Source organism: Charadrius vociferus, unplaced genomic scaffold, assembly GCF_000708025.1.
Source record: "Charadrius vociferus isolate BGI_N301 unplaced genomic scaffold, ASM70802v2 scaffold375, whole genome shotgun sequence".
Lineage (NCBI taxonomy): Eukaryota > Metazoa > Chordata > Aves > Charadriiformes > Charadriidae > Charadrius > Charadrius vociferus.
The window spans coordinates 490242-505830 of record NW_009648440.1 but is presented as its reverse complement, the minus strand read 5'-3'; the positions used below and the strand labels follow the sequence as shown (position 1 = coordinate 505830).

Sequence of the window (15589 nt, the reverse complement as noted above, 5' to 3'; positions counted from 1 at the left end):
TTAGGAGGCCAAGAGATGCATACGTGTCTTAAAACACCGAGGCACTTAAAAGAGCACAATGCTAAATTCTATCCAAAGACCGATCACCAGACACAAACTCAGTAATTTCCCTAGTTCCAAGAGATGATTTATATTAGCAGAGGACACCTGCTCGTTTCACAGTGTTCACGGGATTCCTTCCAGTGGGTACACGTCTGTTAGTAACTTACATGTCACATCTCCAATGAGTAAGGAAAAAGTGAATGGTTATTGTTGTTTCTGCATACTGAATCCAGGTAAGGAATTGGTCATAGCCTGCACTCAAAAGTAATGGTGTTATCAGATATTAAGCTAAACAAGTATCTGTCAGTGCTAGCCTAATTGAGACTCATAATGAAAAAGGCTTCACCAAAGGCACCAAAAAAGAAAGAAAAGAAAAGAAAAAAAAACCCAACACATTAAAGAAGCCTATTGATACGCTACAGCACAGAAGCAACAAAGCCAGAGACCCAGATGGTCTTCACTGACCAGAAATTCTCTTTGTTGCTGAGGATTATTTTTAGAGAAGGAGTCTATTGGAGAAAAAGGAGAGACGGGCAGGGGGGGTGCTGGGGAGCACAGAAGGTATCGAGCTGTGGCCACTTGAAGGGTATGTTGATTTCTAAGTACTCTGCACCTCATTGCTTCGGCTAATTCATCTCACTTGCAGCAGACAGGAGCTGGCTGCCCATGAACCTGTGTTAGTTCACGTTATTATTAGCCAGACCATTACATCCTCAATAAATGATTATTTTATGTTTTTGTAAGCTCCTTACACTCATAGATCTCCATGCACTCGAGTGAGGTATCAGTACAACAGAGTTAAGAAGAAAGAGCAGAACAACGTGTTTGATTTAAAAGATATCCAGTGGCTGTTCAGTGAGAACAAGTAGCAGCAGAACCATCAGTCAAAGCACAGCATTACTCACCCTCCCGCCTTCTCTTACCGGTGCCTAGGAACTGGGTAGATAAATATGGGACAGCAGTGAATTTTGGGGCATTTAATGTAAAGCAACAAATCACAGAACCAGCACACAGTCATTCCTTTCCATTTGCTGTAGTAAGATTACTTCTGAATCTCTCAGCATCCAGAAAGCTTTTGGCAAACTACAGAAGGGTTAGAGAAAAGAACTGGAGTTTGGTCAACTTAACAGGGAAACGTAAGACAGCTAGTCTTGGAAAGCCTCGTTACAAGGTAACTAAAATGAGAAAGAGACTTCCGACACTGACAGATCTGCATGTGGAGATGGAGGCGTAAGGTAAATTGGTGGATTTTAAGTGTGCACTGTATCTGGAGGTAATAGAGGAAAACTAAGAAAGGTAATCTCTAGGTGTAATATTTGAAATAGCTTCCTGACAGCAAAATCTCATGAAAGAAAATGAAAGACCATCACTTGTCGAATGCAAACCCAGACATGGCATACCACTAGAAAATATCATAAAAAGAACTGTCTTACATTGTAAAGTATTTAAGACAATTGATTGCATGCTCCAGATCTCTCCCCCCCTCTAATGCCTGCCATTCCTTTCCCTGTTGGCAAAGCCAGAAAGAAATAAAAAGACAAACCTTTGGAATAAAAGTAGGTGCAGATTTTCATGAAGTCTTTGACCTTCCTCATGACAACCTAGTGATCTTTAAGCAACTTTTGTTATATTGTTTACTGACATGAACAGTCAACACTAAAGTATCTACATAGTGTGGGATGAGTCAGGTAAAGCAAAACTTTCTCACTAAATATTATGAAAAAAAAAAGAAACAATGCAACAAAAAACCCCAAACAAAAAACCCTAAACAGAAATAAAAAAACCCAAACAAACAAACAAAAAACCCAAACAAACAGAAAAAACTTTAAACAAACAGAAAAAAACCCCAAACAATAAAAGGCGGGTCAGCAATCTGACCTTTCTGCAGAGATCCTCAATCTATCATCAACCTGAGCTAGTAAATTCCCAGAGAAGCACTGCAGAAGCACACCTGTCCAAGGACTTCAGGCCTAAGCTAGTTTATGCAAAATTAACTTGCATGGTAGCCTTAATCTTCAATCCAAACAATCTGCCCAGGAATAACAGTCGACTGTATGACAATGCAACATTTCAGGAGCTTATTGCAGCTATGATCACACTGTCCTGCCAGAAAAGATGCGCAACTTCACTGCAATATTCTGCTGACAGCACAGGCTGTAAAGAATACAACTGATGCAAATTATAAAAGGAATGAAATTTTTGCTTTTAACAGAACATGGGGCCTTCTGCAATATTCACAAGAAGAAAAAATACAGAATTTTTCCAAGAGCAATAAATACATTAAAATACATTTAAATTTTAAGTTAAAGTCTAAGGGAGTGGAGACATAAAAGTAACCAAAAATATTGTGTAAAATGGAGAGTAAAATGAAAATGAAAAGATGGCAGCTGTCAAAAGACAAATTTAATCATGTGTGCCCCTGGTCACTTGCATTGCACCCAGCTCATATGTCTAGTGCCTAGCATGAAGTTTGCTTCTTTGAAAATTACCTTCCGGTTTGTATTGACAGCTTACAAGAAGATCAAGAAGGTGAAGGGGAGAGAACTTCACATTTCCATGAATGGCAAAAAAGGAAAGAAGAAAAAAGAGATAATTATGTTTATTATGTTTATGTTTAAATTATGTTTAAATTGCTATCTATATCTTGTCTTGTATTTCAGGAAAAATATCCGGGGCATAGAAATAGAAAATCCCTACAGTAAGAACAAAGGACCTGCTTTCAGTCTGTAGGTTTACAATCATTTAATAATTTTTTTTTAATGTCTTTCTAGCTACTGTGTGGACTGTAGAAGAACTAATATAGCCAACATACTCAAGCTTAAAGTGCAGCATCTGTCAACAGTTAGAGAACGATGTCACTGTAGTCTCAGCTATCACTAATAACTCCCAGAAACTGCTCACTTTAAACAACATCCTCAGCATCTGAGGTTGATCAAAAAATATCATTCTTACTATTACTCACTTTGATCCTAATTTTGTATGTTTCAAAAGACCACTGCTAAGTAAAATACAACCACAAGAAAAACTGAACTCGGGAACTTAAGAAATTTTTGTCCAGGTGGGATAGAACAAAAACTGGTAAAAGTTCTGCTTGCTGTAAATTAAACTTGAGAATTTCAGACCAATATTCAAGCAGTCATATATAGGACTTGCTACCATAATCGATCCACTCTTGGAGCTACTGCTCTAAATTCAGTGGGCATCTTAAAAGAGCTTTGAAAGTAGCCAGTATATCCTGTGCATTCTAATACTACACAGTAGTTCCTCAACAGAAAAATGAATCAGCTCAGAAAAGAAGCCTCTTTGCCAGAAAATAGCATTAATGTAGCAATTTTAACTCAGGCCATTTATAAATTCAACTCCTGAAACCGAACGCAGGTATTTCCATGGAGAGGATATTTCATTCCTATACACAGACATTCATTATCCTTCCTCATTCCACTCTCGGTACCAAACAACAATTATTTTTCAGCTTGGTGCAAACTTGGCAAACATCATCTCCCCTCAGCTGCAAGGTATAATTTTTTTTTGCATGAGGAAAACACTCACAGCACTTTGAGTGTGTATGGAGCAAAGCAGCACATGCACGTACGTACCCCTTTCTCCTGCCAAGCTCCACGCTGCTGGTGGGAGGTGTGATCATTGCCCCACACGCTCCTCAGCAGCACCCAGCTCTGATGCAGCCCGAGGTGCGATGCCGCAACCACGGTCTGTCCCTCTGGGGACAAGGAAGGCCCATAAGGACGAAGCAGAGGGGGTCCTGCACAGCCTTGCAGTGGAGATGGAGGTACTGGTCTTCACAGGACCCACACTGACAGGTACACTGCATTTAATTTAACACATGGCTTCTGCCAGATGAGTGCCTGTGGTTGGGTCTGGCAATGTCCCGACCTATATTCATGCCCACTACGTTACCCTGACACACTGCATACCAAAACCTCTTCACAAAACCCTGATGATTCAACACAGCATTGCATGCACCGGTATTTAGGAAAACCAAGACAGTGTGTGGCCTCTTGGACTCAATAATTTTAAAAGGTGCGAATATAATAGTATTAAAGAACAGTAGCATCTAAATACAGTTTACAGCTGAAGGGTCAATCAATAGCCAGTTACTCTGACATGAAAAACACTGGGATGGTACGCTGACCAAACTTAAGACAAAAATGTAATAGTAATGAATATGAACGAAGACTCCTAAAATTACTGTAACTCTCATTAGAAAAAAAAAACAAAAAAAACAACACATGGCTGTTCCAGTATACCAGCTGTCAACATCACCCCTAAGCCTCCTGTTTTTATCATGCAGCAAAATGTTTCTCAAAAGTCTGGATGCCTGCAGCCATCAGGAAAAAAGGTGCAAGAACCTACCGTCACCAAAGATGTGAGTCATGAGCTTTGTGAGCACTTGCTTCAGGTTGAACTCCACCAGCCTCACTGCCTCCATGGTGTGACACTCTTGCTTGTCTGCGGTGCGATGACCTTGCTCAAACAACTGTAAGCCTTCACCATCTTTAATGTTGGAGAACAACTAGAACAAAACCACAAAAAAACACCAGTGTTTTGCATCAATGACTCTCTGAACGAAAACAGAGAATGAAGTTTTGTTGATTTAAGTAGGAATCTTACCTGCTAAGTCTGCACCATGAAAAACAAACGTAAAGACTGATTTTATACAAATTTTGTTCACTAAACAGAGATAAATCGTCACGAGAACAGAAATATAAACCCAATAAGATTTGTTTTATTTCTGTACCATATTTTCAAATAATATGATTAGCTACAGGAAAATATCAATTTATAAAGGAAGCATCTCTTTTTTTTCCTGATCCTGTTACTTTGAAAGTTATCATGCAGAACAGAGCACACTGTACAGTATATGTAAATTACATCCCAAAAACAACAATACACAATGGCATTTATCACAGCTTCAACTTTTTTAAGTAATTGGATGATGTAAAAGAAATATCAAAAAACCCAACACTTTTTAAAAGCTGTAATCAAATGAACTTTAAAAAAAAATAAATAAAAAAATCCCTGGCAGTTGAATGAGACCTTAAGCTGCTTATATTTGATACATCTTGGGTCCAGTTTGTTCATTTAAGGGCTAGCATTTTCCTGCATTTTCCCCCCCAAAGCACCTTTCTGTGCACAGGAATTTTGTCTATGGGGAGCATTTACCGATTCATGGTCTTGGTCTGGGGTTTCCAGATAAATTACACAGCACAGGGGCAGGATGTATGTGGAATATGACAGACTCGCTCTTTATGCAGAGGCCACTCTCTACCACACGTGCTGCAAGTTGGAAGATTTCTGATTTCCTGTACATCCCCATAGGTGTCTGGCCAGGTGATCCCAGACAGATACATACCACCAATTCTACATCCTCTCAGAGAGACCAGAGAAACACTCTTGCTAAGCCACATCATTGGAGGGTCTGTGTCTTGCGGAGACGAGCAGACATTTTTATACGATAAAGAGGATTTTTGTTGGAAATCCTTACAGTTGTACACAAAACAACTATATTAAGTCTGGAGGGCAAGGAGAGCTAATTGTGAAAGTGTTTCTAGTGCCCTTTGCTACCGCACCTCCTCCACATTCCCATAGTCAAGCATGCACACACAGAGGGGAAAAAACACGCATCGAGATTTCTTCACATCAAGCCTCCCAGCATAACTAGCTCCTACTCAGGAGATGCCACAAACAGTGTGTAACCTTAAGAACTCACAGATGCCCACAAACAAAAGTTGCTTTAATTGCAGTTTGATGCCTTCAGTGCACTAAATGCTTTTTAAAAAGTTCAGGTGAACCTCTGGTAGCCTACAAATGCTGGGCACAATTAAGCCTAGCTTCTAGCATGTTTCATATAGACACAATGCATGCAGAAGGAGTCAAGAGTTTAGATAGCACGCAAACTAGCAGCAAAATAGATTGAGGGAATAAAAAATACCCCATCAGTAGCATTTAACTGTGTATTGCTAGTCAGAAGGAGACTTGGCTGAAAAATTGAGAAAACACCTTTCAAGTCAATCTCCTTAGCGCACTGCAGAAAAATATCAAATAAAAAAGGAAAAAGAGAAATACCAAATAAAACGCTTATCCATCAGTCTAACAAAAATGCCTTTACTAATCAAAAAGCAGCAGCTTGACAAAACTAGGTATTACACTTTTAAATAACAGATTCTTTACTCAAGTGCTCACCTGAAAGATTAAACCCCTTTCTTCCTACTGGCACTATTTCTGCACTGGCTGGAAGAAGCAGATGATACCCACCCTGTAACTAATTTACTGTCAACAGGTCAGATCAGCCGTCCAACACGTGGTTTTGAAAGCCAGGGGGTATTGACAGAGGCCAGCATTAGCCTAGGGAGGTTAACGCTCTTCGGCTCACTGGGTGGTCAGAGGACAGACACGGGCTCCCTCACACAGGAACCTGAAGCGGCTAAATTAGGTTCCTGCTCTGAACTACCTTCTACACGTAGCTATTTTTTCTTTCTATTGACTGAACAGACTACCCTCAATAAGCCAGAACTACCCTTCAGGCCACAGAGGTTTCCCCCCCTTTATAATAGAATATACTGTATTTACACATTAGAAGATATATTTGGTTTTTTCGTCATCGGCAGTATTTTAGGACATGAAACTCTCTTCTTTCTTTTCCCCTTCATTCCTCCCATCACTCTCCAGCTTAAAACTGGTTCCTTAGACTGCTGCAAGGAACATAGAGTCTCTAAACTGCCTTTAAAACACAGCATTTGTATCAACAAGTACATAGAAGTACTTTTCCTTAACACTGTATTATTCCTGAAATGTTGATAGTGCAATTACTGTCCGAAGCAAAATTCTGTTTTAGTAGATTATATCAGATGTAGCAATAAAATATGAAGAACCATTAGAGTAAATCCATTCAGTCATGCCCCAGCCCTCTAACCTGCCAGCCTCCTAATCCTGCCAAACCAGCCATGTGCACCACCTCCTTCGCCATCCCAGGACAAGTGTCCGTGCGGCGGTGCGCTGAGCTGGGGAGGTGGATCTGGATAAGAAGTAACCCAGGAGGAGGGAGGAAACTGAGGGCTGTTAAAATGGCCAAATTCAGTTCAGTAATCAATTATCAGCATACGGGCGGCACCAAGAGACACGCTGGCACATGGGATGGGGCTGGGCCACTTTTGGCACAGGCATGAATCTGCACCAGTTCGCACAGGCTCTGAACACACAGACTCAGGGGAGTCCCCGAAAGAAAGGCAGCGGCAAGGGAACAGCCCCTACAGTCAGGCACCAAGAGGCACTTTGGTACTCTCCACAGAGGCTCAGTCAGCTCTTGTCAACTCCAGCACAGGTGTGGATGGGGTTATACTGAGCAAAAAAGATGCCTTAGAGTTGTATTAATATTTATTCCCTTCTTTTCATTCACCAACGTTGCTATGTCAATATGAGCAGCTTTAAACTGATACACCAATTTCACTATTACATTGATTGAACTGTGCTAAGTACATGTCTTGGATTAGAAACACTTCAACATTTCTGTATACCTAAAGCTGGAAAAGTTAAAGCTTGAATAAAATGAAGAATCACCTACAGCTGCTCCTTTTTGATGTCAATTCTTCTCAAGCACATATCTGAGCAAATGAAAAAAAAAATAATCTAACACTCTTGCATAAAACACTGACACATCCAAGATGCCACAAGTTCATGTACATTTATTCCTTCAGTTCAGACTAAAATAAAATGCACTATTCTATTGTATTGGATATGATCAGTCACTACTACTACCAGAAAAGAAATTTCCTGTAGCCGTAAATCGAGCACCTATGTATCTGTCTAGTGTAAGGACAAGAAGATTTTTCTTTAAGTGATGGCATGCAAAACATTGAATATTGTGTCATCATGCAGAAGTCCAAAAATATTAATAATTAGCAGGATTTATCAGCATATCTGACTGATGCTGCATTACAAAGGAGAAGACAGAACGGAATCAAAGTGACCTTACCATCTAGCATGAAATTTACTCACAGTCTAGCTCATAGTAAAAATACAGTCAAATTTGGTAACATGTAGCGGCCAGAAGATACTGGGTTTTAATTGGACAAATACAAATGAAGCTATGCTCCTTTAAAAGCACTTCATGGTATTTCTCAGCCTGGCACTGAGGGCAGAAATCACGTGTGTGATTTCAACACAGGCCCCAACATTTCTTCAGTCACTTGACAGTCTTTTTTTAAACTCACATCACTTCATTATCTGTATGCTTAGGATTCAGTCCAAGATTAAGTCTCTCTTTACAGGACAGCATTCATAGTAGGTTTCAGATCAGAAAGATCTGTAACTACATCCTGTCTTTCCACAATGCAGTTGTGTACTTCTCCTGCCAGTCATGCATCCACCAGCAATTAAGATAATGAATACATAATGCTTACGTACTTATACTCACAGACAAACCAGCACTTAAGACTAGCTCTACATGAGGATCTGCATGTGGCAACACTCAACCTTGCCACACCGAATACATTTTAACTCTCTGGCCCTGATGAATATCCCTATAAATAAACAAACAGCTGCACTCTAAATCCACTTACAAATAGCAAACCATTTCCACAACATTTTAAATGCACTGTAACACTCAACTGATGGATAAGGAATGATGAAGATGACGCCACTTGAAGATGGCTCATCAAAAAGAAAACCTAATGCTGGTCCCAATCAGCCTCCAAGGCAATGAAACTTGTAAACCTGCATACCCATCCAGGTGCCAAAGAGATACAAAGAGATACGCAGTCCATTGTCCACATGACAGAATGCTCTTTACTGCACATCAATAAGCATTTCTTTTGGGAGAAAATGGCAAAAATCACTCCAAGCAACAAGCTTGCAGTTGGTCACCTTAATGTCAGGATCCTTCCATATTCAGTCCTCCAGTTACAGTGAAGAAAGATTATTTCTATTTGCCTTTTTTTTTTTTTACCTAATCAAAGCACTTCTGAAAAAAAAAAAACAAAATCATCACCGTGTTTAAGGGAAAACACATAGATGTTTTTGAACAGCAAAGAAAAAGCAACACTGCTACACAGATACCAGTTATACACAGATATGTTAACGAGACATATATGATAGGGCTCAGACTTCTGCTCCTGTGGCAATAGAAATTCCTTTATTTTTAAGCACCCTGGACTTCCGAAATCGACTTGTAGACATTCTGCTCTTTTTTTTTCCCTGCACAACTTAAATACAGCATTGAATAGATTTAATTGCTTTACTCTGAAAAGCACTGTTGGATATTTTATTTTAGCTGGATGAGACAAAGCAAGACAAAGTTTGAAAACCTATTTTATGTAAAGTCTTTGCAATAAAATATGCACTAGAAGCGTCCAAACTTTCCAGACCATGGACCACTATGAAAATCTCACAGACCTTCTGATGCCCTTCGCTGTCAAATTTTCAACTAAAGATAATAAAGAATACAATGTGGGTCCTCGGACCAGTGAAACTCTATTTATTAAGGCATGGTTTATACATCACAACTTGGAAAATACTGAATAATACAACATTCACAACTTGGGTAGACATCCGCAAGAGTGAAGTCAGTTCCACCTGAACTAGCCAGGCCGTTTATTCCTACCACTCAGCCAAACTGCAGCTTCAGGAATAATTTCGCCTCAGAATATTGTAGCAAAGTAGCTCTGCTCTTCTTTTTCTTAATGCGGTGGATCTAATTCAGGTGCCCCTGCTCCTGTACGCTCCTCCCTGTTCCCTGAGAGAAGGAGAGCCACCTCTCAGGCTCCTTGGGACTGATGCATTGCTCACAACCAACACCTCAAACGCCATCCCAGAGGCAACAGCACCTGAAACTTGATGTGACGCACACTGCTTGTTGAGCTGGGTGTCTCACCAAACGCGTGCAGTCTGCACCACTTCCCATGCCCGGATGTGCTTAAGATGCGGGTACAGCAACTGCTGGCATGCAGTGGTATCATCAAGAGATGGCACAAGCATGGATCCATTCGTGGAGGGAAATATATGGTAGATGTCCATAAGTAAGACAACAACACACACACACCCCCCACACGCACCAAAAAAAAAAAATCTATTTAATCATTTGCCACCTACAGAAGAAAGCTGCATGGATCTCCACTTCAATACTATTACCAAAGCACCCAGGAAATCCCAATTTCCCTCTGACTCACACGCTATTGCACGACAGGAGATAAATGCCCTCAGTCAGAGGGACTCTCCACACCATTTCATCTGGCTACAGAGTCGCTGACTCTTTCTCACACAAGCCTTAATCCTCGCTGGCTGAGGCACTAAAGAGCATCATCCAAATCGGAACAAGCACACAGAAAAGGTGATTTCCAGGGGCTGATTTCAGGGTCTTCTATCACCCCTGGATGAACCTCTCCCTATCCTCAGGTTGCAGAGGGCTGAGAAGAGTACCTTACCCTAGGCCACGTACGCCTTTTTAAATACTTGTTCCTCGGTGCCCAGCTGAACATTGCTATTGTGACTCGCAGTTACGCACACAAATATTCTTGCACATAATGTAAATGCTCCAAATATATAATATATATAATGTTCCACTCTATATAATAGGCTGATACCGGGAACACTGTATTTTTAAACTACTTTACATGTGAGGAGAAAAAAAAGTGACTGAAGACAGGAGCTTTCCTTTGATACAATGTTAGAACAGAAGCAGAGCGTCCAAAGCTGCAGTAACATATAGGATTTTGGAGAAGTCAAACCTAATGACACTAGTCTTGCAAGTAAAAACCTAGGATGGCACGCACTGATTAAAAAAAAAAGGTAAAAAACGTGTAAGCAAAGATGTAGGCTGATCAGCTGTTCACACCTACACCAAAGCATAAGGAAAACGATAAAATCAACTTTTTTAAGCAACTTTTTTTTTTTAACGATACATAAGAAATATGACTAGGGTACACAGTATGAAAAAATGAGGAAAGGAGTACGTATTTATAAGAATAAAAGAAAATCTACACTTCAATCACCTAGGACAAGAGTTTTTCCATTTCAGGATATAAACATGAAGTTACAATATCAAAATTTTTTTTGCAATTATATATACTGCTTTGGAGGAGCAATCCTTATTTTTAACTGAAAAATTTACAGTTTTCCATTATATCCTAACAAAAAAGTCACCATTTCCACCCAAAACATTTCAATGGAGAATAAAGAAGTATCTCTACTACTTCTTTGCAGTCTGCCTATTTATCGTTTTCAGATGTTCGCACAAACAAGCCTGATGAGAGCATATCTCTGTCTGAACAATCTGGTATTGGCCTCCATTGGAAAAAGGTTACTAAATTAGAAGAGAAATTCCTATGTTTTAACATCTGTTCCCCTTAAAATTTATGTATATTCAGTACAGACCATAAAATACCTTATGAAGTCTCCTTCCAATGTGTAAACATTATTTGTTGTCAACTGAAAATTGTTCTGCGATTGCCATTGGGTATATATTGGCTCCCTCTGCTGGCTAAAATGCACAAAGTGTAATTTAGCTGAGGGGTTTTTTTTCCTCTTTTCCATAAATTGTGGTAAGTAAAGAACTGCACCAACGTCCACGGCATAGCACAGAAATAATCTATTTTATAATCCACTCAGGAAAGTTTGCCAGTTCAAACCTGACTACAGCAGTATCAATATTGCAAATCTGAAGGATTAAAAAAAAGAAAAAAGCCATACACCATAGAAGGAAAAAGAAATATCTAGACAACACTTAGAAGGAAAACATGCACGCTGGAGGAAGAGAATACAAAAGTAATACCTTTTGGAGGTAGCATTTAAGAACAGTTCATTTTATGTCCAGAACTTTGAAGCAGATTTGGGAAGCTATTTTGGCACTGGGTTTAACTATTTCTATTAGTTAGTTTCTAACTCTTCTACATATTACATTCAGGTAATAAATACCTAAAATATTTTAAAATACACTGAAAACATGTCAAATGACATTTTAAAAAAGTTTCTGGGAAATTCCAGTATGAATGATTTTAACTTTAGTTAGTTTGGAAGATGGGAATTTCTTTAGTACTTTAATATCTGCACTCATCCAAAGCTGCAGAAAATCATCAGTTATCTGCCCATCTTTGAATCATAGATTACTTTTCTCTTACAAAAATAATGAACCAACCATCATGAAAAATTGCATAGCCAAAGAAGCCAACAGTTCACAAGCATCTCAGAGTAAAACACCATAAAACTGCCAAACTATGATTTGCTTTCCCAGCTTGTACTTCCAATTTATTGATTTTAACTTTGATATGAAGACAAATTATACGAAGATTTTCAGTCATAGGGCAGAAGTTTTAACCTAGCCTTGACTACAGAATTTGGTATTTATAAAGGAGAGACATTTTTCTACATCTTCTACATCTTTCTTACCCTGCCTAAAATTTCAGCTGAGGATGAACTGACTGTTCCCCCCCCCCCAAAACTGAGATTCAAGTCCCTATCAAATTACTCTAGGTTTTGGGTTTTGTTCTAACCCCACCAGTTCTGTGGTCACTTTCACTGAACAGATGCAAAATGATAAATTTATAAATCAAAAGAAGAAAGTAGAGCAGAAAACTGACTATAGCATATAGTATTATTGTATTGGCCAAAAGACGAAATGTACCCAGGGCTTGTAGCTAAGAGCTAACAGTTTTTTCCTTGGTTCCAAAGATTGTTATCCTCAGTACTGTGCAAATTTCCTCTGGCCAGACATTGCCGTCTGGTTATGAATGAAAAGTCTGAGATGAAGGTAACAGGCCCTGCCATTCACACATTTCGGCTCAGTGGGTTACAACTTTCACCCGGGTATAAATAAATGCATATAAAAATATATCTCTCATGTAGTATTACCTCTATTTAGTCTTTTTTCCACTCAGACAGTTCCTTCTGGAATTATTTAAATTTGGATTATTTTGAACAGGCAACCAGAATATAAAACACAGAAACAGTCCCCAGCGAAATTTCAGAATTACACATTCAATTTTTTTCCACAAGGCTCTTGTGGTGATGATTGTAAGAAGTTTTACATATTACAAGACTATAAGTATTTAATCTGCAACTGAAGCAAAAAAGGATGCTTTAGATCATGGTCAGGTTCAGAATTTATGCTTGTTGCCCAATAAACAAGACTTTACACATTGTAAACCATACCACTATTCTTTCTTCATCTGTATAGAAAGTCAACAGGACTTTCACCCTTTAGAGAGACAGACACATTTTCCTGCACATAGCCAACTTCAATTTCATCAGCTTTTAACATTCTCCAATAACTTTTCAGTCATTTTCTTGGGGAAAAAGAAAGAAGAGAAAAAGAAACAAGCAATCTACAATGCAATGAATCAGATTGTTACACATTGCGTATTTCTAGATATCAGTGAACATTTCTATAACATTCTTCCCAGTTATTAAAATCCTATTATTACTATTATTAAATTCATAGAGAAGAGAAAAATAGTCTGTCATTAGGATCAGAATTTCTTAAGGGGCATATTCATTAACAATAATTTCAATAATTAGATCAATCACCCCTAAGTTTGCAGAAATTCCATCCTACAAGAGTGTCGATGTAATAATTTTGTGACAGAGAAAATCTGAATGCCTGAACTCCTGCTCAAGTAAAAAATTTGTCATGAACATAAACCATAAAGAAACGGCATTTTCCTAATGCAGCATTGTACATTTTTCTCTTGCATATACCCAGATTTCATCATAAACAGGCCTATGGGAAAAGAACAGCAAACAAACAAGATTGGATAAATCTGCCAGATTTCCATTTCCTGGTTACCAAAGAAGTGGTTGCAAGCTGTATTCAACACCACATAGCTCACAGGACATCTGGAGAGACAGGTATGTTTTCAAAGAAGCAGTACTGACAGCATGGAGTGGGAAACACCAGTGCAGGCAGCGTGAACCCTTTCCACCAGTGAGAAAAGCAGTGCTCTATGATTATCCTAGTTTTCCCTCAGGCATCCAAACCCATCAGGCTTCCCTGCCAAGCTCCTGTCACCCCTTGGCAACCACATTAAGAATGGTCTACATCTCAGTATTATTAGAATAAGCTAGTTTTAGTTATAGAAATGTGAATTTGGCAGTATTGCTACAAGCATACACAAATTATACAAATCAATTACAATTTGGAAAACAAACTGGCTTATATTTACCATTCATCAATGATGCAGCAGAATACTTAATGACACCCAAGCATTTGCAGAACATGCAAGCTGTGCCAACAAAATATATAAACTCAAGAGTTTTGGACATCTACCTAGAGCTCTTTAGCTGACGCCTCTGGACTCTGATGAGTTTACTGTGTATGCATAACACACCCATAACTATCAGCTGCAACAGATGAATTCTTCAATGCAGCTTTGGGATGAGAAGAAGAATGGAGCAATTCACTAAAGAAGACATTCATTTACAGAAGGTTGGAGCTATTAAAAGAAAAAAAGATGATATAATAAAAAAATGCACTCTGGATGCAGCTGCACCAACTTACATCCATGAGTCCTTCAAGTATTAATATGTCAAAGTTTCTGGTAAAGTGACCTCATCAGAAGAGGCTTGTGACAGAATTAGAATTGAATTATGCAGATCATTAGCTGAACAAGATGCTTCACTTCAGATAATTCTTATTTTGCTAGCTTTCAAGAATATTGTCTTCCCATTTTGTCCACATTGCTCTGGGGACGTTTACAGTTGTTTTCAAGTACAACATTTTCCACCTATATTTTTCCCAAATTAAAAGTATAACTACATGATCAATCACTCGATCTTTATCAATGTACAGTATAACACGTGTTGCTGTAACACATTTACGTGTAGGCACTTTGCTTACAGCAAACACAAGATTATGCAACTTACCCAAAATCTCTTTCACCCCACCTACAGAATTCCTACCTCATGACAGGAGAAGAGCCGAACTCCTTCCATCTGATGGAAGACTGGGTAGTGGGTGTTATCGATTGTATCACGGCGGTAGACATCTCCCACTGCCAGAAATGCATCTAGCCCGGAGTGTATCAAGTCCCACTGATGAGCTGATGTATGTGCTCTTAGCATGTGATCACGATTCAAGTAATAGTTATCCTCTTTCCTTCTGCTGACATGGTTTTGTGGGACAAGCAAACTATCAAAATTCTGCTGTATTGTAACCACTGGAGAAAGACCATCATAGACAGAAAAGAGCGGAGTCCCACGGCGTCCTACATATTGTTTGTAAAAGTGGTCCTTCACCTGCTCCTTGATTAGCCACAAAGGGTGATGTTTTTTGTTGTGCAAGTTCTTCCCCACCTTGGAAAGAATCTTCTCTGTGACATTACTGTAGTCATCCTGAGGATAAGCTTTACCAAGCAGTTCCACAGTATTTGAGCAGGGTGTATTGGCAGCAAAATCTGAAGGTACAGACTTGGATGACGAATGCCTTGAATGGGTGGAAATTCCTCTTACCTTTACTTTTGGTGATAAAGCTGTTTTAGAATACTTAGCTACTCTCATGAATTTCCAGAGCATTGCCATTGCAAACTCTTTTATGATCTAGGGA

General features: G+C 39.1%; 1 protein-coding gene across 1 annotated transcript in view; it reads right to left on the bottom strand.

The window, feature by feature from the left end:
- The window catches only part of FARS2 (phenylalanyl-tRNA synthetase 2, mitochondrial), a 197251-nt gene extending 181674 nt beyond the window's left edge, over nt 1-15577 (bottom strand). Inside the window, exons 1-2 of the mRNA XM_009885411.1 lie at nt 14947-15577; nt 4414-4573 (exon numbers count right to left, since the gene is read on the bottom strand). Coding sequence (XP_009883713.1) covers nt 4414-4573; nt 14947-15564 — 778 coding nt within the window. The 5' untranslated portion in view covers nt 15565-15577. The remainder of the gene's footprint in view (nt 1-4413; nt 4574-14946) is intronic.
- Nucleotides 15578-15589: the final 12 nt, after the last annotated feature.